General features: G+C 44.6%; 1 protein-coding gene across 2 annotated transcripts in view; it reads left to right on the top strand.

Moving 5' to 3' along the window:
- LOC143807687 (amine sulfotransferase-like) overlaps positions 1–17485 on the top strand; it is a 182838-nt gene extending 165353 nt beyond the window's left edge. For both annotated transcript variants that reach the window (XM_077289515.1, XM_077289516.1), the window contains exons 6-7: positions 16569–16749; positions 17307–17485. In XM_077289515.1, coding sequence (XP_077145630.1) covers positions 16569–16749; positions 17307–17437 — 312 coding nt within the window. In that variant the 3' untranslated portion in view covers positions 17438–17485. The remainder of the gene's footprint in view (positions 1–16568; positions 16750–17306) is intronic.
- Positions 17486–24770: the final 7285 nt, after the last annotated feature.

Genomic DNA, 24770 nt, shown 5'->3' with positions numbered 1-24770 from the left:
TTCCGGCCTCTTTTGCTATCCATAATGTCTTCCATATATCTTTATTGCAGAAATTGTGGTGCCCGTTGTTCCCTCTGTTGATCCTCCGGCCCCTGTTTTGGTTGATGGGGAGTTGGAGTATGTGGTTGAGAAGATTTTGGATTCTCGTTTTCAGTACCTTGTCAAATGGAAGGGTTATGGCCAGGAGGATAATTCTTGGGTTTTTGCTTCTGATGTCCATGCTGCTGATTTGGTTCATGCTTTTCATCTGGCTCGTCCTGAGCGGCCTGGGGGCTCTGGTGAGGGTTCGGTGACCCCTCCTCAAGGGGGGGGGTACTGTTGTGAATTCTGCTTTTGGGCTCCCTCCGGTGGTTGTAGGTGGTAATGCAGTTGCCCCTGAGTTGCAGTCCTGGTCAGGTGTATCTGCTGATTGCAGTTCTGACTGGGGTATTTAGGCGTGCAGGATTAATTAGTCCTTGCCAGTTGTCAATTGTTGTTGGGAGGTGTAGGACCTCTGCCTGGTTCCTCCTGCCTTTCTGCCAAATCAGCAAAGATAAGTGTCTGGTGTTTTTTTTCCCTGTGGCACACATGTTGTGTGCTTCACAATTCAGTGCTATTCTTTGTGTTTTCTTGTCCAGCTTAGATTGTGTCAGTATTTTCTCAGTCTTGCTGGATTCTCTGGAGTGGCAGATATACATTCCATGTCTTTAGTTAGATTGTGGAACTTTTTGTATTATCTGCTGTGGATATTTTTGGAAGGGTTTTAATACTGACCGCCTAGTAATCTTTCCTATCCTTTCCTATTTAGCTAGAGTGGCCTCTTTTGCTAAATCCTGTTTTCTACCTGCGTGTGTCTATTCTTCTCCTACTCACAGTCATTATTCGTGGGGGGCTGCCTATCCTTTGGGGGTCTGCTCTGAGGCAAGGTAGCATTCCTAATTCCATCTATAGGGGTATTTAGTCCTCCGGCTGTGTTGAGGTGTCTAGGGAATGTTAGGCACACCCCACGGCTACTTCTAGTTGCGGTGTTAGTTCAGGATTTGCGGTCAGTACAGGTTCCACCGACTCCAGAGAAAGTTTCATGCGGCTCCAAGGTCACCAGATTATAACAGGTAATCATTTAGTTAATTTGTGTTGCAAATCTCTAGTGTTGAATATATGATGTGAAATGTTTTATGTGCAATATAATCATTATAATTTGCTATAACAAACCACAGTTAGTTACTATGCACGGGCAACGCTGAGCTCTTCAGCTATTTATATAATCTTTGTTAGGATTCGGTTTTGCTGGTTAAAGTGCAGTCATACTTGCAGTCAGGTGACAACTAGTGTGAGCTATGTTAGTGAATAGAACACTGCAGACATATCTGACGCTCTAGGTGGCACATGACAGCAAGTGTGCAAAGCACTTCCTTGTGGTTATGTGTTATCTGCTGGAGCCGGCAGAGTCTGACCGTGTATATATTATACTGTATTACATTATATTTCTGGTATATGGTAGCATGCTACAGATATAAATATGCAATAGCATAGTAGACTGCACTATTCCATACAACAGTATCCTGTAAAAGACGTACTACAGGAAGAGCCCCCGCAGACCTCTCCCTATATGCAATATGTGCCCCCACATTGCTTCCTTATATTAAGTATGAGATCCTACATAGCCTCCTATATACAGTATGAACCCCCACATAACTTTCCTGAGCCCTCACTATCCTCTACAGTGTGAGCCCTCACAGAGCCCCGTATATACAGCGTGAGCTCTCACAGAGCTCCCTATATACAGCTTGAACCATCACAGAGCCCAATATATATACAGCATGAGCCCTCAAAGTTCCCCTTATATACAATGTGAACCCTTACAGAGCCCTCTATATTCAGCGTGAGCCCTCACAAAACTCTCTATATACAATGTGAGCCTTCACAGAACCCCCTATACACAGCATGAGCCCTAACAGTGCCCCCTATATAAAACATGATCCCTCACATAGCTCTCTATATACAGTATGAGCCATCATATAGCCTCCTATATACATGAGCCTCCACATAGCCCATGGTATACAGTATTAGCCATCAAATAGCCATCTATATACAGGAACAAATCCCATACACTTATTAAAAAAAAAAACACATTCTCGCCTCTCTCCCATTTCTCCAGCGCTCTGCTCCAGTCTTTGCTGTGTGCACTAACTATCCACACAGCAGAAGCGATCGTCATCATGTCTGCTGTGTCAGTCACACGCGCTGTGACTAGTGGAAAGGGCTGGTGGTTCTGTCCTCCACCATTATATTCACCACTAGAGTTGAGCAACTTTTACTTTTTTCTGATTGAGTCAGGTTTCGAGAAACCCGACTTTGTCAAAATTCGGGTCGGGTGAAATCGGCCGATTATTGCGAAAAGTCGGGGGCCGACTGAAACACGAAACACGAAACCCAATGCAAGTCAATGGGGAATCAAAGGCGGCAGTGAGTGGAGGACAGGAAAACACCTACAGTGCCCATTTTAATGCCAAAAACATCAATTCTTATTACTGAAGCTTGTCAATCTTAATTTACTTTAATATAAATAAAATTATTATTATTATTATAATAATAGTTAGGCATTGAAAACTGGGGGTCATTTGGCTAAAGTTGTGGGGGGGTAGGGCTGGCTCAAGATTTTCGTGGGCCCAGGAAACGCGGAATACGTCACGGCGGTGGAGCAGGGAGAGGTAAGTATTTCAACTTTGCAAGTGCTGTGATCTTGAGCAAGCAGGGGGGGCCCACTCGTTGGCATTGGCACTGGCACAGGGCCCCTCATAGTACGGCGGTGTGTTTGACGGCGGGTGGCGCCTCCCACCGGCAGAGACACTTTTACGTACTATGAGGGGCCCTGTGCCAGTGATGTCGCCAACAAGTATGCCCCCCCACCTGATGAAGGAACCTGCACTTTCATCTGCACCTTCCTCTTTGTCCCCGTGTAAGGTGGTATAGTATGCGGGAAGGGGAACCTGACTTTCAGCAGGGTCAGATTCTGGCTGTGTAGAGTGCAAGGGGAATGTAGTGGTCTGGGTCAATGTACCAGCAGACTCATCTAGCAGTGGCTGGGCAATGGGCAGGATGAGGAGGAAACACAGATATAGGCCCAAATAATAAAGTGGGCTAAATGCAGTTCAAAATTGGTAACATGACTAAACAGGCAGCATTGCTTTGTTTACTGGAGGAAAACTGGAAGTAGTGGTTGACACAGTGAGTAGGCCCAAATAAGTAAGTAGGCTAAATGCAGTTCAAAATTGGTAACAGGACTAACCAGGCGGCATTGCTTTGTTCAGCGGAGGACAACTGTAAGGAGTGGCTGACACCGTGAATAGGTTCAAATAAGTAAGTAGGCTAAATGCAGTTCAAAATTGGTAACAGGACTAAACTGGCGGCATTGCTTTATTCAGCGGAGGACAACTGTAAGGAGTGGCTGACACAGTGAGTAGGCCCAAATAAGTAAGTAGGCTAAATGCAGTTCAAAATTGGTAACAGGACTAACTAGATGGCATTGCTTTGTTCAGCGGAGGACAACTGTAAGGAGTGGCTGACACCGTGAGTAGGCCCAAATAAGTAAGTAGGCTAAATGCAGTTCAAAATTGGTAACAGGACTAAACTGGCAGCATTGCTTTGTTCAGCGGAGGACAACTGTAAGGAGAGGCTGACACAGTGAGTAGGCCCAAATAAGTAAGTAGGCTAAATGCAGTTCAAAATTGGTAACAGGACTAAACTGGAGGCATTGCTTTGTTTAGCGGAGGACAACTGTAAGGAGAGGCTGACACAGTGAGTAGGCCCAAATAAGTAAGTAGGCTAAATGCAGTTCAAAATTGGTAACAGGACTAACCAGGTGACATTGCTTTGTTCAGCGGAGGACAACTGTAAGGAGAGGCTGACACAGTGAGTAGGCCCAAATAAGTAAGTAGGCTAAATGCAGTTCAAAATTGGTAACAGGACTAACCAGGCGGCATTGCTTTGTTCAGCAGAGGACAACTGTAAGGAGTGGCTGACACAGTGAGCAGGCCCAAATAAGTAGGCTAAATTTCTGCCAAAAAATTGTTCATAAATAAACAGGTGGCATAGCTAAGTACAGGGGTGGGCTCCTCTGCTGAGTAGCAGACAGTTGCAGTAGGCACAAAGTATTAACTAGTCTAAATGGAGGCCAGGGCCCCTGTATATTTTAACTATCATCTATCATTTCAACAAATTTGTATTGGCAGTGCCATTGAAGGATTTAACAGCACAGACTACACAGTGGTGGAGCAGGGAAAGGTAAGTATTGCATGTGGTAGAGCACTGTTCGAGCTGGGGGGGAACACTCTCTCATGGGTGGCGGTACTGGCACAGGGCCCCTCAAATTACAACGGTGTGTCTGACGTTGGTTGTGCACCACCACCATCAGAGACACTTCATTGTACTATGAGGGACCCTGTGCCAGTGCCGTCGTCCAAGAGTGGGCACACCCACCTGTCCAGGCAAACGGCACTCGCACGGGTGCTTGCGCCAGGTGGTGACCACGGCCCTGTGGGGGGAGTCAGCCCATTTAGGGAGGTATAAAAATGGCCTATGATGGACATTCAGCAGCTGCAAATGGAGGAATTGGAGAAGTCAGTAAGAGGAGGCCAAAAGCAAGACATTTTTCAGGCAAGCTACATGTCAGCAGGGGAAGGTAGGGCCAAATAATTTGAAATCCATGATTGGTTCATTTTAATGAAGGTTAGATGATCAACATTTTAGGTAGTCAGAAGTGTCCTTTTTTGGGTCAATATTGAACCAGCAGCACTGAAGACTCTTTCGGATAGCACACTAGCAGCAGGGCAAGCGAGCTCCTGTAATGCATATTATGCCAATTCAGGCCAGGTGTCTATTTTAGATGCCCAGTAATCAAAGGGGAATGACCTGTGAGGGAGAACATCAATGAGGGAGGAAAAGTAGTTTGTAACCATACTGGAAAATGCTGTCTCCTGTCACTTTGAATCGATGCAGCAGTACCTGTCGTGTCAGCGGTCATTGCAAAATCACTCCACAGCCTGGTCATAAAACCCCTCTGTCCAAGGCCACTTCGATTTGTGCACCTCTAACACCTCTGCCATGTTGCCCCCTACGGCTCGTGTGAGAACCATCACCGCCGCTGTGTGCTGGGAATGCCTGAACCAAACGGTCTACAAGAGTTGCTTGTTTGGTAGCCAATATGTGCTCAAGGTTCTCATGTGGCATGATATTTTGTAATTTTCCTTTATATCGTGGATCCAGGAGGCAGGCCAACCAGTAATCGTCATCGGTCATCATTTTGATAATGCGGGGGTCCCTTTTTAGGATACACAAGGCATACTCAGCCATGTGGGCCAATGTTCCAGGTGTGAATTCACTGCTTGTGCTGGGTTGAGGAGCACTTTCTTGCAAATCAACATCACTTGTGTCCCGCAAAAACCCTGTACCTGACCTTGCAACGCCACCAGTTTCTATTGCCCCCTGAGAAGCATCCTCCTCCCATAAATATTCATCCCCATCATCCTCCTCCTCTTCCTCTTCGTCCGCCACCTCGTCCAGGAGAGTTCCCTGAGCAGTCAATGGCTGACTGTCATCAAGGCTTCCTTCCTCCTCGGCTGCAGACGCCTGCTCCTTAATGTGCGTCAAACTTTGCATCAGCAGACGCATTAGTGGGATTCTCATGCTTATGATGGCGTCGTCTGCACTTACCAGCCGTGTGCATTCCTCAAACCACTGAAGGACTTGACAGAGGTCTTGTAGCTTCGACCACTGCACACCAGACAACTCCATGTCTCCCATCCAAGTGCCTGCCCGTGCATGTGTATCCTCCCACAAATAAATTACAGCACGCCTCTGTTCACACAGCCTCTGAAGCATGTGCAGTGTGGAGTTAAACCTTGTTGCAACTTCGATTATTAGGCGGTGCTGGGGAAGATTCAGCGATCGCTGATGGTTCAGCATACGGCTGGAGTGTACGGGCGACCGGCGGATGTGCGAGCAAAGTCTTCACACCTTCAGGAGCAGGGCTGGTAACACCGGATAATTTTTCAGGAAGCACTGCACCACCAGGTTCAAGGTGTGAGCCAGGCAAGGTATGTGTTTCAGTTCTGAAAGGGCTATGGCAGCCATAAAATTCCTTCCGTTATCACTGACTACCTTACCTGCCTCAAGATGTACACTGCCCAGCCATGACTGAGTTTCTTGCTGCAAGTACTCGGCCAGTACTTTTGCGGTGTGTCTGTTGTCGCCCAAACACTTCATTTGTAACACAGCCTGCTGACGCTTACCACTAGCTGTTCGATAATGAGACACCTTGTGTGCAACACTGGCAGCTGCAGAAGGAGTGGTCGTGTGACCGCTCTGTGGACGAGCTTTCTCTTCTGGAGGAGGAGGAGGAGGAGGGGTGGTGAACGCCTACAGCCAACTGTTTCCTAGACCGTGGGCTAGGCAGAACTGTCCCACTATGGCTGTCCCCTGTGGACCCTGCCTCCACCACATTAACCCAGTGCGCCGTGATGGACACGTAAACGTCCCTGGCCATGCCTACTGGTCCATGCATCTGTTGTGAGGTGCACCTTTCCACTGACTGATTGCCTCAGTGCATGGACAATGCGGTCTTTGACATGCTGGTGGAGGGCTGGGATGGCTTTTCTCGCAAAGAAGTGCCGACTGGGTAGGCCATAGCGTGGTACTGCATAGGCCATCAGGTCTTTGAAAGCTTCGCTTTCAACCAACCGGTAGGGCATCATCTCTAACGAGATTAGTCTAGCAATGTGGGCGTTCAAACCCTGTGTACGCGGATGAGAGGTTGAGTACTTTCTTTTCCTAATGAGAGTCTCTTGTAGGGTGAGCTGTACTGGAGAGATGCATATGGTGGAACTAGCGGTGGTGGTGGTGGTGGACATGGCAGATTGAGAGAGGGTTGGTAATGGTATTCTTGATGTTGGCCTACATACAGTGTTTCCTACCAATAACCTTGTGATTCCCTGACTGCTTTGGCCACATTTGCTGCTGGTGCTGTCCTAACCGGTGGGATTACAGTGAGGGAAGCAATGTAGCGTTGCTGACTACCTTCATTCTGAGCAGGTACACCAACGGTACGTGACGTTTGGTAGTTAGTCCAGGCTTGCAAGTGCATGCTGGTTAAATGTCTACGCATGCACGTTGTATTTAAATTTTGAAGATTCTTCCCTCTGCTAAAGGTCTTTGAGCATTTCTTACAGATAACTTTGCACTGATCATTCGGATCTTGGTTAAAAAATTGCCACACTGCACTCTTCCTACTATCGAATACCTTTTCAGGCATTGCATGCTGTGCTACTTTCACCGGATGGCCATGCTGTCCTAAAACTGTTTTTGTTTGTTTTTGACACACGTTTTTGGCCTGATACGGGCCTGCCAGAAGACAGCTGTTGCGATGTAGATGGCTGCTGCGGATCATCCTCCTCCGCTTCTGAGCTACTGGTAGCGGCACCCTCTTCCCTCAATGGCTGCCAATCTGGGTCAACAACTGGGTCATCTATCACCTCCTCTTCAATGTCATGTGCACCTTCCTCTGTGTCACCGTGTAAGGTGCTATAGCGTTCGGGACGGGGCACCATAGTCTCATCAGGGTCAGATTCTGGCTCAGTACACTGCGAGGGCAATGTAGTGATCTGAGTCAATGGAACAGCATAATAGTCTAGCTGTGGCTGTGCATCAGTGCACTCCATGTCCGATTCATCTTGTAATGGGCAGTTAACAATTTCCCTTTTTAACCCAGGCACGATATGTGTAAAGAGCTCCATGGAGTAACCTGTAGTGTCGCCTGACGCATCCTTCACTTTTGGTTTGGGTGAAGGACACAAGGAAACGTCTTGTTCCTGACCAGGAGCATCCACTGACGACTCGCTGCTTTTATATTTGGAACTTTCTGAAGAGGAGGCGAAAGAGCTAGAGGCTGAGTCAGCAATGAAAGCCAAAACTTTTTCCTGCTGCTCCGGCTTTAAAACTTGTTTTCCTACTCCCAGATAAGGAAGCCTTCGAGGCCTTGTGTAGCCAGACGATGATGCTGGCTCAACACCTCCAGCCTTAGGTGCTATTTTGCTTTTCCCACTACCACCAGATGCTCCAAAACCACCACCACCATCATTACCAGCTGGCAACGACCACCCACGGCCTCTTCCACCAGACTTCCTCATTTTTGGGAAAATATAACCAAAATAACAACCATTATATGGTACTGTAAAACAAGGTAGAAGGTGTATATAAACTTGTTGAGAATTTAAATCTCCCTTTTTATTTTGGGGAGAATGAACCCAAACTCAGGCCCAGTGTATAAAACAACGCAATGTGAGTGGCAGCAAGTGGCTGGCTGGTATACGACAAACTAAGAGGACTGAGGTATATCTACTTTGTGAGAATTTCAATCTCACTTTTTTTTTGGGACACTGAACCAAAACTCAGGCACAGTGTATAAAACAACACAATGGAAGTAGCAGAATGGCTAGCTGATATACGACAAACTAAGAGGACTGAGGTATATCCACTGTGTGAGAATTTCAATCTCACTTTTTTTTTGGGGACACTGAACCCAAACTCAGGCCCAGTGTATAAAACAACGCAATGTGAGTGGCAGCAAGTGGCTGGCTGATATACGACAAACTAAGAGGAATGAGGTATATCCACTTTCTGAGAATTTAAATCTCACTTTTTTTTGGGATACTGAACCCAAACTCTGGCCCAGTGTATAACACAACACAATGTAAGTGGCAGAACGTGGCTGGCTGACATACAACAAACTAACAGAACTGACGTATATCCACTTTGTGACAATTTGAATCTCCCTTTTTTGGGGGGGGAGACGGCACCACAACTCAGGCCCAGTGTATAACACAACACAATGTAAGTGGCAGAACATGGCTGGCTGATATATACGACAAACTAACAGAACTGACGTATATCCACTTTGTGACAATTTGAATCTCCCTTTTTTTGGGGGGAGACAGAACCCAAACTCAGGCCCAGTGTATAACACAACACAATGTAAGTGGCAGAACATGGCTGGCTGATATATACGACAAACTAACAGAACTGACGTATATCCACTTTGTGACAATTTGAATCTCCCTTTTTTGGGGGGGAGACAGCACCACAACTCAGGCCCAGTGTATAACACAACACAATGTACGTGGCAGAACGTGGCTGGCTGATATATGACAAACTAACAGAACTGACGTATATCCACTTTGTGACAATTTGAAACACCCTTTTTTTGGGGGGAGACTGCACCGCAACTCAGGCCCAATGTATAACACAACACAATGTAAGTGGCAGAATGTGGCTGGCTGATATATGACAAACTAAGGCTACTTTCACACTAGTGTTTTTTTCAATACGTCGCAATGCGTCGTTTTGGCAAAAAAACGCATCCTGCAAAAGTGCTTGCAGGATGCGTTTTTTCCCATTGACTAACATTAGCGACGCATTGACACACGTCGCAACCGTCGTGCGATGGTTGCGCCGTGTTGTGGCGGATTGTTGGCTGCAAAAAACGTTACATGTCACGTTTTTTGCGACCGACGGACCGCCATTTCCGACCGTGCATGAGTGGCAGGAACTCCGCCCCACCTCCCCGCACCTCACATTGGGGCGGCGGATGCGCTGGAAAAATGCATCCCCGTTGTGCGGCGTATACAACACTAGCGTCGGCCGAGCCCAACGCTAGTGTGAAAGTAGCCTAACAGAACTGACGTATTTCCACTTTGTGACAATTTGAAACACCCTTTTTTGGGGGGCAGACTGCACCGCAACTCAGGCCCAGTGTATAACACAATACAATGTAAGTGGCAGAACGTGGCTGGCTGATATACGACAAACTAACAGAACTGACGTATATCCACTTTGTGACAATTTGAATCTCCCTTTTTTTGGGGGGAGACAGCACCACAACTCAGGCCCAGTGTGTAACACAACACAATGTAAGTGGCAGAAAGTGGCTGGAAGATATCTGAAAAAATCCAAGGACTGTAGTACAATTTCAATCTCCCTACTATGATCTCAGGACAAGTATGGCAGCAATAAAAAGGACTGCTGCACACAAAAGTGTGGACAAATAAACAAGATAACTGCAGAAAGGAGCAACAGGACTTTTGCTTTTAAAAAAGCAGTTGGTTTGCACAGCAGCGTGCAAACAGCAATGCAGCTATCAGGGAGCCTTATAAGGCAGCCTAATAAGCTACAGAGCTGACAAAAATATACCCTCCACTGTCCCTGCAAAACAAAGGTGGTGTTGGACAGTGGAAATGGCTACAGCACAAGCGGTTTGGGGGTTAATCTTCCCTCCCTAACTATATCCCTTCTTCTGACGAAGCTGAAGCAACCTCTCCCTATGCTAAGATCGGCAGAAGTAAGATGGCGGTCGGCGTGCACGCCCCTTTATAACCCCTGTGACGCCGCAGAAAGCAAGCCAATCATGTCATGCCCTTCTCTAAGATGGTGGGGACCGAGACCTATCACGCTGCCCTCACTCTGCGTCCTACCTTCATTGGCTGAGAAATGGCACTGAACGCGTCATACAAAACGCGACTTTGGCGCGAAGATCGCCGACCGCATGGCCGATCCCACACTAGGATCGGGTCGGGTTTCATGAAACCCGACTTTGCCGAAAGTTGGCGATTTTTGAATTTGTCCGATCCGTTTCGCTCAACCCTATTCACCACTATCTGAATCTTGAAGATGCAGATAGCTGTGAAATCTGGATGCAGGACTGCTGTATGGCGCACCCTGTGGACCAGTGTTTTCAGGCCTTTGGCTGTCTCGGTCCGATTGCTGCACTTTGCCAGGGTTATATATGAGCTGTATACTAATCTGTGTACTGGGTGTTATGTACTATACTATGTGCACATACACAGTGTTATATGCACTGATTGAACACTGACCAGGCTGCAGGACCTCACACTTTATAATGTGTATCTGATATATAATGTAGGACCTCCTGGGGTCGGGCACAGGGTCAGACACTGCAGGGTGACTATATTTTCTATTTTGATGTCTGCAGTCTCTATCTGAGGATCACTGGGACTTTTTGCTGCAGCTTGAGATTCCATACAGATTGGGGGACACTGGAGCCGATTAACCACTGTCAGAGCGACCTGATCTGTATGTAAGTGTAAGGGCTCATACTCACTTGCGAGCAACTCGGATGAGTCTTGCACCGCAATACCCGGCACTGCACCCGGCACTCAGATCGGAGCGTGCGGCCTCATAACAATACATGCAGCCGCACGCTCCGCTCCTCTGTGCTAGATGCAGTGCCGGGTATTGCCGTGCGAGACTCATCCAAGTTTCGTGCAAGTGAGTATGAGCCCTAAGATGGTGCATTAAATCTCACAGTCCCTCAGATAAAGTCTCCACAAAAACAAAACCCGATGCGGGAATCAGACGAAGCCCTGTCGCATGCCTCCTGCCCGACCCATGGCTCTGCTGACCTCAGCTCTCCTCTCTGGCAGATTGAAGCAGACACACCCACACACAGCCTGCAGTGGCTGCAATTCTGGGAAGGCTGCAGGGGCACTTGTACACATCTAAAAGTGCCGGCACCAGAATACTGAAGCAACAGAAAGCCGAGCCTCTGACAGTATTCCTCTGCCAGCAAGGGCTCCCTCCACCTCCGGGCCCAGGTTGCACCAGCAGTAGGGTCTACCCCTGTACTAGGTTATAGGTTACTATCGAGCCCTGTGTCTATCAAGGTTGGCCAGTTTCCTGCACAAAGAGTGCATACATTCAAGCTCTTTGGTATAAAGCAAAGATGCTTCTTGTTGTAACATCAGGATGGATACAGTTCAGACCAACATTGCAACCAAGCCTCTGGTCCAAATTGTAATTTATGAGGAGTACACTGCCCACTGGCAAGCAGGGAGTTAGTAGGCAGAGAGAGCACTAGTGCCCTCTGAAAGAAAGAAAATGAGAACAACCCTTCAAGACAATTGTATTATGAATGATATTACAATCATACAGAGATCATATAACGGTAGATGGCAGTTCTAAATCAGTTCTCTGCAGACCATCTATATGTACTGTGAATTGCACAGATAAATCTAGTGACACACTGGTGACATTCTTCATAGAATGGTAGAGTTGGAAGGAACCTCCTGGGTCATTTGGTCCAACCCCCTGCTCGGTGCAGGAATCACTAAACCGGCTCGGTGCCTGTCCGATTCTAGGATTTTTCGCAGGGTGAACTGCTGGGGGCGAACTGCTGGGGCGAAACATCCAAATTCTGTCTGTCCAGCCTCTGTTTGAAGGGTTCCATTGAAGGAGAACTCACCACCTCTCATGGAAGCACGTTCCATTCATTGATCACCCTCACTGTCAACAAGTTTCTAATATTTAATCTGTGTCTCCTCCCAATCAGTTTCATCCCATTGTTTCTAATTTTTCCTTGTGCAAATAAGAATAAAGCAGATGCATCTACAGTGTGTCAGCCCTTGAGATAACTGTAGACAGTTTTGTTTTTGCTTTTGTTAATTTTTCATTTTATTTCTCTTAGGCACAGACCACCATGTCCACATCTTCCGCCCAAGATGCATCTGTAGAAAATGGAACATAATGGGCTCATTACTTTTTCAGCATAATCCCTACATTCTCCAACCTCTACACAAACCACATAGTACTATGCATGGCTTCCTAAAGAGAAATACTGCAATCTCTGTGCCCTGCACATTATTAGTACCCTCCTTTTGTACCCCAAACAGTAAAAACATCCCCTCTGTGCATTCATGTTGTTATACTGACCCCACTGGGCCGACAAAAAGTAACAGTGCCCTCTTCTATGTTTCCATATACAGGTCCTTCTCAAAAAATTAGCATATAGTGTTAAATTTCATTATTTACCATAATGTAATGATTACAATTAAACTTTCATATATTATAGATTCATTATCCACCAACTGAAATTTGTCAGGTCTTTTATTGTTTTAATACTGATGATTTTGGCATACAACTCCTGAAAACCCAAAAAACCTGTCTCAATAAATTAGCATATCAAGAAAAGGTTCTCTAAACGACCTATTACCCTAATCTTCTGAATCAACTAATTAACTCTAAACACATGCAAAAGATACCTGAGGCTTTTAAAAACTCCCTGCCTGGTTCATTACTCAAAACCCCCATCATGGGTAAGACTAGCGACCTGACAGATGTCAAGAAGGCCATCATTGACACCCTCAAGCAAGAGGGTAAGACCCAGAAAGAAATTTCTCAACAAATAGGCTGTTCCCAGAGTGCTGTATCAAGGCACCTCAATGGTAAGTCTGTTGGAAGGAAACAATGTGGCAGAAAACGCTGTACAACGAGAAGAGGTGACCGGACCCTGAGGAAGATTGTGGAGAAGGACCGATTCCAGACCTTGGGGAACCTGAGGAAGCAGTGGACTGAGTCTGGTGTGGAAACATCCAGAGCCACCGTGCACAGGCGTGTGCAGGAAATGGGCTACAGGTGCCGCATTCCCCAGGTAAAGCCACTTTTGAACCATAAACAGCGGCAGAAGCGCCTGACCTGGGCTACAGAGAAGCAGCACTGGACTGTTGCTAAGTGGTCCCAAGTACTTTTTTCTGATGAAAGCAAATTTTGCATGTCATTCGGAAATCAAGGTGCCAGAGTCTGGAGGAAGACTGGGGAGAAGGAAATGCCAAAATGCCTGAAGTCCAGTGTCAAGTACCCACAGTCAGTGGTGTGGGGTGCCATGTCAGCTGCTGGTGTTGGTCCACTGTGTTTCATCAAGGGCAGGGTCAATGCAGCTAGCTATCAGGAGATTTTGGAGCACTTCATGCTTCCTGGCACCTGCTCACAGTGCCAAAACCACTGGTAAATGGTTTACTGACCATGGTATTACTGTGCTCAATTGGCCTGCCAACTCTCCTGACCTGAACCCCATAGAGAATCTGTGGGATATTGTGAAGAGAAAGTTGAGAGACGCAAGACCCAACACTCTGGATGAGCTTAAGGCCGCTATTGAAGCATCCTGGGCCTCCAAAACATCTCAGCAGTGTCACAGGCTGATTGCCTCCATGCCACGCCGCATTGAAGCAGTCATTTCTGCCAAAGGATTCCCGACCAAGTATTGAGTGCATAACTGAACATTATTATTTGATGGTTTTTTTGTTTGTTATTAAAAAACACTTTTATTTGATTGGACGGGTGAAATATGCTAATTTATTGAGACAGGTTTTTTGGGTTTTCAGGAGTTGTATGCCAAAATCATCAGTATTAAAACAATAAAAGACCTGACAAATTTCAGTTGGTGGATAATGAATCTATAATATATGAAAGTTTAATTGTAATCATTACATTATGGTAAATAATGAAATTTAACACTATATGCTAATTTTTTGAGAAGGACCTGTAGTAATAGTGCCCTTCTCTATGCCTTAATATAGTAAGATTCCCCCCTATGCCTCATCATCGCAATACAAGACCCATTTGTGCTTCCTCATAGTAATACAACCTCCTTACTGGCGGACACAAGACATAAAAGGGCCACTGTGCAAGAACATTATATAGGACTAGATTGTGGCCCGATTCTAATGCATCGGGTATTCTAGAATATGCATGTCCCCGTAGTATATGGACAATGATGATTCCAGAATTCGCGGCAGACTGTGCCCGTCGCTGATTGGTCGACACAACCTTTATGACATCATCGTCGCCATTGCAACCATTATGACATCTACGTCGATACTGTGCCCTGGCCGCCTCGACCAATCAGAGACGCGGGATTTCCAGGACAGACAGACAGACAGAAAGACAGACAGACAGAAAGACAGACAGAAAAACCCTTAGACAATTATATATATAGATGTTTGCAGCCCAATAGTTCATCATAATGCACATTTCCACCTGCCTTGGAGGTACCCCTTGGAGTGGACCCCCTTACTTCTTGGGCCTCTGTGCGGGAGCACAGGTTGCACCAATGATATGTCCACCCCTGAGCCCCCTGTAACTATAAAGCCCACATGCCTTCTCTTAGTAATTATGCTCCTATTGCCTCCTTATGATACTAAAGCACCCCTTTAGTAGTAAGGCCTCCAATGTCTTCTTCTAGTATTCCACTGGCTTTGTCCACAATTGATAGCTCTGTGTAGTAATAATGCCCCCTAGCGCCTCCTCATAATAATGTAGTATCATATATTAATAATGCCCCTTGTGCATCCTCATAATAATATAGCTGCCCTGTACTAATAATGCCCCGCTGCAAAGCAAAATTCACCTAACTGTGCTTCCACGACGAGCGGTGATGTCCTCTTTCTCTTCTTCCTCCTTCACCATTGCAGTGTCTTGTGCCACACAGGTGATACTGTGAAGTGATGTCATCGATCTACCTGACGTTTTCTGCATTATGCTGGCCTCAGGCAGACTGAAGTTATGTTAGTGTGAGTGAAGGAGTAGGAATCTGATGGCTCTCTTCTTTGCCATAGCTGTTAACACTATCTGAGTCCATTACATGTTCTGTGGGCTGATGCGGTCCTATTCCAGACCGGTCCATCTGGCATTTTACAGTCTATAAAAAATGTAATTTATTCAGCTACATACAGTATAGATATTTAGAGTTATTAGAAAATAGGAGAATAAGGAGTATCTGATTAGTGTAGTAAAACCATGTAGAAATTTTACTAAAGTATTAATATAGCATAGCCCTAGGATAAAGTGACGAGATGCATAGACAAACACATACAAAAGGTTCATACATCATGAATAATAGATCATGAATGATCATCCATGGTAAATAGCGCAATAAATGCGCAATAGTATCGATTAGTACACCCTGGTCAGACCTGTCCCAATACGTATAACGTATATAATCAGGTAACAAATATAGGAGCGGGGCAAAGCTTACCAGAGATGGATGGGTGACCCTGAGCTAGATGGCAAGGCCCCAACATGTGTTTCGCATGTTCCAGACATCGCTTTCTCAAGGGGATTCGGTGAGGGTGTACAACAAGGACCTTCCTGTAGCCCTGCGGATCGGTCACATGCTGGGTCACATGGTCTGTGTAGACCAATAGAAGTAGCGCATATGGCACATGCGCACTGCGTCCAGCGGGTCATGGCAGCTACAGCACAAGACATTAAGCGTCATTGTGCACACGTAGAGAGCAATGAATATTGCAAAATAAAACAGAAAATTGCCGCAAAAAAAAATGTAAATGATGAATTAGGGTCTTTGTATTTTTCAACACAGGGAGACAAACTGCACAACACAGAACTGCATGGAAGTGAGCACCAGAGATTCATGTCTACTGGTTGTCAGTTATATATCATTCACTTGTAAACAAAGGATGCAAAATAGGGAAATTGGAAATTCTGTGTTCATTTTATTGATTATATCTAAACACAAAAAATTACCTTTCCTCCGCATAAACAATGCAAATCAGAATCACTAGTTAATAAAATTGGATCATAGCCACTTAAAGCCATTATGCTTGCACCTAATTGCTGTAAATCTCACAAAATGTTATTGAAATGTTATTGATGACATACATATAGCACCAGATTACTTGATGGCTTAATATTTATGTAACGATATTGGGGGGTTGTGTCTGTTTTAGGACCTTCGATTTGCTGTTCTGAAAATCTGCAAATTTGTGGACATAAAGCTTGATGATAAAGCAATAGACATTGTGGTGGAAAAAGCAACTTTTAAGAACATGAAACTCGATCCTCTTGCTAATTATGCATTTATTTCAAATGAAGTTTTAGACAAAAATAAAGGAAGTTTTCTACGTAAAGGTAAAGTACAAGTAAAGGGGTTGTTGAAATTGATAAAAGAAGCAACAAGTGTAAATAAAATTTTAAAAAAAAGTTTGTATCTAGCATGTAAGCTCTGGACATTATCAGTGTTGTACATAAGCCACAAGCAATTTTGTGTCATGTAGACCAGAGGTGTCAAACTGCATTCCTCGAGGGCCGCCAACAGGTCATGTTTTCAGGATTTCCTTAGCATTCCACAAGGTGCTGGAATCATTCTGTGCAGGTGATTAAATTATCACCTGTGCAATACAAGGAAATCCTGGAAACATGACCTGTTGGCGGCCCTCGAGGAATGCAGTTTGACACATCTGATGTAGACACAAGAAAGTGCCATACTTACTGGTATCACTGCTGGCTGAGCATACATATTTTACATATTTATGGGGAGCAGTGGCTATAATGTTGCCAGACAACTCTTGCCACTGGAAGCCATTCCATAAAATGTTAGCAAGGAGAAAGCATAGTTTACTCTGATGAATTATACTACCCATTGTCCATAAAAATAGTGGCTCAGCATTTACTCTTCTTTTTACCAGGGATTGTTGGTGACTGGAAAACTATAATGACGGTGGCACAGAGTGAGATGTTTGATAAAGTGTACAAAGAGAAGATGGGAGATCTGCCAATAAAGATTACGTGGGATTTTAATGAAGAAACGGCATCTTAGCGTTCTGTTATTTTCGCAAAAAACTTAAAATGAATGTACAACTTTAAACAGTGTCTTGTGATTTATTCTAAATTGGTCCAAATATTTCTGGTAAATAATTTATAAAGATAACTTTTCATGATTTTTTTAGTTTTAACCTGGATACATCCTGAGATAAGGACTGAAGTGCTGAGTGACAGTTTTGTTTTCTATTTTGTATAGTACACTTGTTACCGATATATGAGCCATAGAAGTTTATATATAAATTTTCCCTTCAATCACATGGGTGGTAACAGATTCTTCTTAGGAGAAGTGTACTTTATCCATCTCTGTGCTGCTGGTCAATCATAGCTTTAGAAGTTAGTAGTTCATATTAAACATTCAAAAGCAACCAAGTTTAACCCCTTAACGACCGCCGACATGGCTTTCAACGGCTGATTTTAAGGGTACTTAAGCCTCAGTGCCGCTTTTTAACGGCACTAAGAAATAAGTGGAAAGCATCCCCCAGCATCAGAAAATCTCTGGGGTCTTAGCTACTGGGGGTAGCTGAGACCCCAGAGAACAAGATTCGGGTCGGTTTTTACCGACCCCAGTGTTGCAATCACCATTATTTATGGAACAACGGCAATATGATCTAGCACATCAGAGGAGAGATAAATGGGGTCCCCAGAGCTGCCCCTTTAACTGGGATGTCCCCCGGTCCCCCCGGCTATGTACCCTGGCCCTCAGCGTCTTCTTATGGGAAGAAATTGGGGGGCGCATGTGCAGTGCACACACCGAGATCTGCCCGCCGTCACCAGACAACAATAAGAGATTTTTCCTATTGGTTCATTTTAATCACTGTGATAGACCCTATCACAGTGATCAAAATAAAAAAAAAATAGTAAATCCAACCCTAATTTATCACCCACTTAGTTAGGTAAAAATAATAAAATAAAAAAAGGATTTATTTCCATTTTTCCGTTAGGGATAGGGTTGGGGCTAAATTTGGGGTTAGAGCTAGAGTTGAGGTTTGAGCTAGGGTTAGGGTTGGGTTATGATTAGGGTTGGGCTAGGGTTGGATTTAGGGTTAGAGTTAGGGTAGGGGCTAGTGTTAGAGTTGGGGATAGAGCTGGGGTTAGATTTGGGGTTAGAGCAAGGTTTAGGGAGGGGTTAGTGTTGAGGATAGGGTTAGGGTTGTTTTGCGGTTACTGTTGTCTTGGGGTTAGGGTGGTGGTGTTGGGGTTAGGGTTGAGGTTAAGGTTACGGTTAGGGTTGTGATTAGAATTAGGGGGTGTGTTAGGGTTAGGGTTGTGATTAGGGCTGTGTTAATGTTGGAGTTAGAATTGGGGGATTTCCACTATTTAGGTACATCAAGGGGTACACGACTTGGAGCCCGCCATTGATTCCAGTTAATTTTGGGTTCAAAAAGTTAAACGTTGCCCCCTCCATTCTGATTCCTGCCATGCTCCCAAACAGTGACTTTCCTCCACATAATGGGTATCCGCGTACTCAGGAGAAATTGCACAACACATTTTGTGATCCATTTTCTCCTGATATAGAAAAAAATTTGGCTCCAAAGTAAATTTTTGTGAAAAAAGTAAATTGTTCATTTTTTCCTTCCACATTGTTTTAGCTCTCGTGAAGCACATGAAGGGTTAATAAACTTCTTGAATGCGGTTTTCCACTCTTTAAGGCGTGCAGTTTTTAGAATAGTGTCACTTTTGAGTATTTTCTGTTATATTGAACCCCTAAACTCACTTCAAATGTGAGGTGGTCCCCAAAAAAATGGTTTTGTAAATTTTGTTGGAAAAATGAGAAATTCGCTTACAACATCCTACCAAAAAATTGTTTCCAAAATTGTGCTGATGTAAAGTAGACATGTAAGAAATGTTATTTAGTAACTATTTTGTGTGATATGACTCTCTGATTTAAGGCAACAAAAATTAAGTTTTAAAATTGCAAAAATGTCAAATAAACGTAAGTCATATCGAAGAACTTTTACACTAACATGAAGTACAATATGTCACGAAAACAATCTCAGAATCAGTGGGATCCATTGATATGTTCCAGAGCTATAACCACATAAAGTGACAGTGGTCAGAATTGTAAAAATTGGCTTCGTACCAAATTGGCTCTTTCACTAAGGGGTTAAGATAATCAAACAATTAAAACAAAAATAATGATAACTCTGCTCTTCTGAGCTTACAATCTACAATGAGGTGGAGGAGACACAATTTACAGGTGCTTATTTACAATGATGGTACAACCATCTTGAAGAAATTGTGGGTAGATAAAGGCTGCATTAGCCTTTTGGGTACAGATAAGTTTGATGGCAAATTATGTTAAGAGAAGTAGACAATAAGCTACATACATAAAGGACTTTGATTAGGGAACATGGTAGGCCACCCTAAACAGGTGTGTTTTTAGGGAGCACCTAAAAATGTCTAAGGTGTTGTTATACTCCTAATTCCATGGGGGACAAAGGGTAAGAGGTGAGTTATCTAGGTAGGAGATTGAACGGAGTCGGACAAAGTCCAGATCAGGGGTGTTACCGGCTTTGTGTGTCTCAGAGTTTCAAAGTTGTGAGAGGCCATGAGTAGGGTTGAGCGAAACGGGTCGATCATTTTCAAAAGTCGCCGACTTTTGGCTAAGTCGGCGTCTCATGAAACCCGATCCGACCCCTGTGCTTGTCGGCCATGCGGTACGCGACTTTCGCGCCAAAGTCGCGTTTCAATGACGCGAAAAGCGCCATTTCTCAGCCAATGAAGGTGAACGCAGAGTGTGGGCAGCGTGATGACATAGATCTCAGTCCCCACCATCTTAGAGAAGGGCATTGCAGTGATTGGCTTGCTGTCTGCGGCGTCACAGGGGCTATAAAGGGGCGTTCCCGCCGACCGCCATCTTACTGCTGCTGATCTGAGCTTAGGGAGAGGTTGCTGCCGCTTCGTCAGAAGCAGGGAGAGCGTTAGGCAGGGTCCACTAACCACCAAACCGCTTGTGCTGCAGCGATTTCCACTGTCCAACACCACCTTCGGTGTGCAGGGACACTGGAAGCTACTTTTTTTTTTTTTCCCCTCAGCGCTGTAGCTCATTGGGCTGCCGTAGAAGGCTCCGTGATAGCTGTATTGCTGTGTGTACGCCACTGTGGAAACCAACTGCTTTTTTCAAAGCACATATCCTCTTGTTCCTTCCTTTCTGCACAGCTATCTTTTTTGTTTGTCCACACTTTTTATTTAATTTGTGCATCAGTCCACTCCTATTGCTGCCTGCCATACCTGGCTTAGATTACTGCAGGGAGATAGTAATTGTAGGACAGTCCCTGTTTATTTTATTTTTTTTTTTGTGGGAGATTAAGATTGGCATTTCTGCTACAGTGCCATCCCTGTGTGTGCCATCTCTCACTGAGTGGGCCATAGAAAGCCTATTTATTTTTTCCGTGATTTGTGTTCTAAATTCTACCTCAACAAAAAAACACTACATCAATCAGTGGGAGAAAAATATTGGCCTCAGTCAGGGCTTGTGTGCCACTGCTGTGTGTGCTATCTCTCATTCAGTGGGCTATAGAAAGCCTATTTATTTATTTATTTTTTTTAATATTATTTGGTTTCTAAAGTCTCCCTGAAAAAAAAAAATACCTAAAAAAACAGTGGGAGAGTAATATTGCCCTTTCAGCTTGTGTGCCAGTCTTGACTCCTGGGTGTGCCACCTTTCTCTCTCATTCAGTGGGCCATAGAAAGGCTATTTATTTTTTTTTTTTTTTAATATTATTTGGTTTCTAAAGTCTCCCTGAAAAAAAAAAAATACATAAAAAAACAGTGGGAGAGTAATATTGCCCTTTCAGCTTGTGTGCCAGTCTTGACTCCTGGGTGTGCCACCTCTCTCTCTAATTGTGGGCCATAGAAAGCCTTTTAATTTTTTTCCTTCATTTGTGTTTTAAAATCTACCTCAACACAAAAACACTACATCAGTCAGTGGGAGAAAAATATTGGCCTCAGTCAGGGCTTGTGTGCCACTCCTGTGCGTGCCATCTCTCATTCAGTGGGCCATAGAAAGCCTTGTTTTTTTTTGTTTTTTTTTTAATATTATTTGGTTTCTAAAGTCTCCCTGAAAATAAAAAAAAAAGTTAAAAAAACAGTGGGAGAGTAATATTGCCCTTTCAGCTTGTGCACCAGTCTTGACTCCTGGGTGTGCCACCTTTCTCTCTCATTCAGTGGGCCATAGAAAGGCTATTTATTTATTTTTTTGTTTTTTTAATATTATTTGGTTTCTAAAGTCTCCCTGAAAATAAAAAAAAAAAGTTAAAAAAACAGTGGGAGAGTAATATTGCCCTTTCAGCTTGTGCGCCAGTCTTGACTCCTGGGTGTGCCACCTTTCTCTCTCATTCAGTGGGCCATAGAAAGGCTATTTATTTTTTGTGTTTTTTTAATATTATTTGGTTTCTAAAGTCTCCCTGAAAATAAAAAAAAAAAGTTAAAAAAACAGTGGGAGAGTAATACTGCCCTTTCAGCTTGTGTGCCAGTCTTGACTCCTGGGTGTGCCACCTCTGTCCCTCTCATTCAGTGGGCCATAGAAAGCCTTTTTTTTTTCTTTTTTTTTTTTTTTTTAATATTATTTGGTTTCTAAAGTCTCCCTGAAAAAAAAAAAATACATAAAAAAACAGTGGGAGAGTAATATTGCCCTTTCAGCTTGTGTGCCAGTCTTGACTCCTGGGTGTGCCACCTCTCTCTCTAATTGTGGGCCATAGAAAGCCTTTAAATTTTTTTCCTTCATTTGTGTTTTAAAATCTACCTCAACACAAAAACACTACATCAGTCAGTGGGAGAAAAATATTGGCCTCTGTCAGGGCTTGTGTGCCACTCCTGTGCGTGCCATCTCTCATTCAGTGGGCCATAGAAAGGCTATTTATTTTTTTTTTGTTTTTTTAATATTATTTGGTTTCTAAAGTCTCCCTGAAAATAAAAAAAAAAAGTTAAAAAAACAGTGGGAGAGTAATATTGCCCTTTCAGCTTGTGCGCCAGTCTTGACTCCTGGGTGTGCCACCTTTCTCTCTCATTCAGTGGGCCATAGAAAGGCTATTTATTTTTTTTGTTTTTTTAATATTATTTGGTTTCTAAAGTCTCCCTGAAAATAAAAAAAAAAAGTTAAAAAAACAGTGGGAGAGTAATATTGCCCTTTCAGCTTGTGTGCCAGTCTTGACTCCTGGGTGTGCCACCTCTGTCCCTCTCATTCAGTGGGCCATAGAAAGCCTTTCAATTTTTTTCCTTCATTTGTGTTTTAAAATCTACCTCAACACAAAAACACTACATCAGTCAGTGGGAGAAAAATATTGGCCTCTGTCAGGGCTTGTGTGCCACTCCTGTGCGTGCCATCTCTCATTCAGTGGGCCATAGAAAGGCTTTTTTTTTTTTTTTAAATATTCTTGGGTTTCTAAAGTCTCCCTGAGAAAAAAAAAAATAATAATTAGGTGGGAGATTAATATTGACAATAGTGCTTGAGTGACAGTCCTGCGTGTGTGTCATCTCTGTGATTTGGTGCCACAGAAAACAGAGTGTGTAACATTGTGCCTGATTTTCGTTGTGGTCTCACCAACCTGTTAAGGGATATAGAAATCATACTGAAGTTATAGCTCACCGTGTAAGTTGTTTGACAGCAACAAATAAAGTTACTTTGGTTAAGATTTTAAAACAATGAGGAAGTCTGGTGCAAGAGGTCGTCGTGGGCGTTCATTGTCAGCTGGTAATGATGGTAGTGGTAGTGGAGCATCAGGTGGTCGTGGGGATAAAAATATTCCACCTAAGTCTGGAGCTGTGGAGCCAGTTTCGTCGTCAGGCTACACAAGGCCTCGAACGCTCTCTTTTCTGGGAGTAGGAAAACCGCTTTTAAAGGCGGAGCAGCAACAGCAAGTTTTGGCTTACATTGCAGACTCAGCCTCTAGCTCTTTTGCCTCCTCTTCCGAAACTGGTAAATGTAAAAGCAGCGCGTCGCTTGTGGATGTTCACGGTCAGGGACAAGTCGCTTCCTTGTCCTCCTCAGCAAAAACTACAACAAGAGAGAAGGATGCAGCAGGCGACACAACGGGTCACTCCATGGAGCTCTTTACACATACCGTCCCTGGCTTAGAAAGTGAAACATTTAACAGGCCATGCCCATTACAAGTAGATTCTGACATGGAGTGCACTGATGCACAGCCACAGCCAGAGTACTATGCTGCTCCTTTGACTCAGACCACCACATTGCCCTCTCAGGGTACAGATCCACAATCAGACCCTGATGAGACTATGTTGCCCCGCCACGAACGCTATACCACCGACCGACACAGTGACACAGACGAAGTTGCACACGAGCTCGAACAGGAGGTAATAGATGACCCAGTTATTGACCCCGATTGGCAGCCATTGGGGGAACAGGGTGCAGGCGGCAGTAGTTCAGAAGCGGAGGTGGAGGAGGGGCCGCAGCAGGCATCAACATCGCAACAGGTTCCATCTGCCGGGCCCGTATCTGGCCCAAAACGCGTGTCAAAGCCAAAACCTGTTGGAGGACAGCGTGGCCATCCGGTTAAAGCTCAGTCTGCAATCCCTGAAAAGGGATCCGAGTCTAGGAAGAGTGCAGTCTGGCATTTTTTTAAACAACATCCAACTGATCAGCGCAAAGTCATCTGTCAAAAATGTTCAACTAGCTTAAGCAGAGGTCAGAATCTGAAAAGTCTAAATACTAGTTGCATGCATAGACACTTAACCACCATGCATTTTCAAGCCTGGACTAACTACCAAACGTCCCTTAAGGTTGTAGCACCCTCGGCCAATGAAGCTAGTCAGCAACGCAACATCCCTTCCGTCACTGTAAGGCCACCATTTTCCGCACCACCGGCAGTATCTGTGCAGGTTTCTTTGCCAGCCAAAAGCAGTCAGGGTCAGGGAACCACCAGTTTTGTAGGAGGAAATATTGCATCTAGGGCACCGGCGGAAACAATACCGTCTCCAACCGTCTCTCAGTCTGCCATGTACACCGGCACACCCGAAAGTTCCACGATCTCCAGCTCTCCAGTCCAGCTCACCCTACATGAGACTCTGGTTAGAAAAAGGAAGTACTTATCCTCGCATCCGCGTACACAGGGTTTTAACGCCCACATAGCTAGACTAATCTCGTTAGAGATGATGCCCTACCGGTTAGTTGAAAGCGAAGCTTTCAAAGCCCTGATGGAGTACGCTGAACCACGATACGAGCTACCCAGTCGACACTTTTTTTCCAGAAAAGCCATCCCAGCCCTGCACCAGCATGTTAAACAGCGCATCGTCCATGCACTCAGGCAATCTGTGAGTACAAAGGTGCACCTGACTACAGATGCATGGACCAGTAGGCATGGCCAGGGACG

Source organism: Ranitomeya variabilis, chromosome 2, assembly GCF_051348905.1.
Source record: "Ranitomeya variabilis isolate aRanVar5 chromosome 2, aRanVar5.hap1, whole genome shotgun sequence".
In the NCBI taxonomy this organism is placed as follows: Eukaryota; Metazoa; Chordata; class Amphibia; order Anura; family Dendrobatidae; genus Ranitomeya; species Ranitomeya variabilis.
The sequence above is the reverse complement of the archived record's forward strand: the minus strand, read 5'-3'. Positions and strand labels throughout refer to the sequence as shown.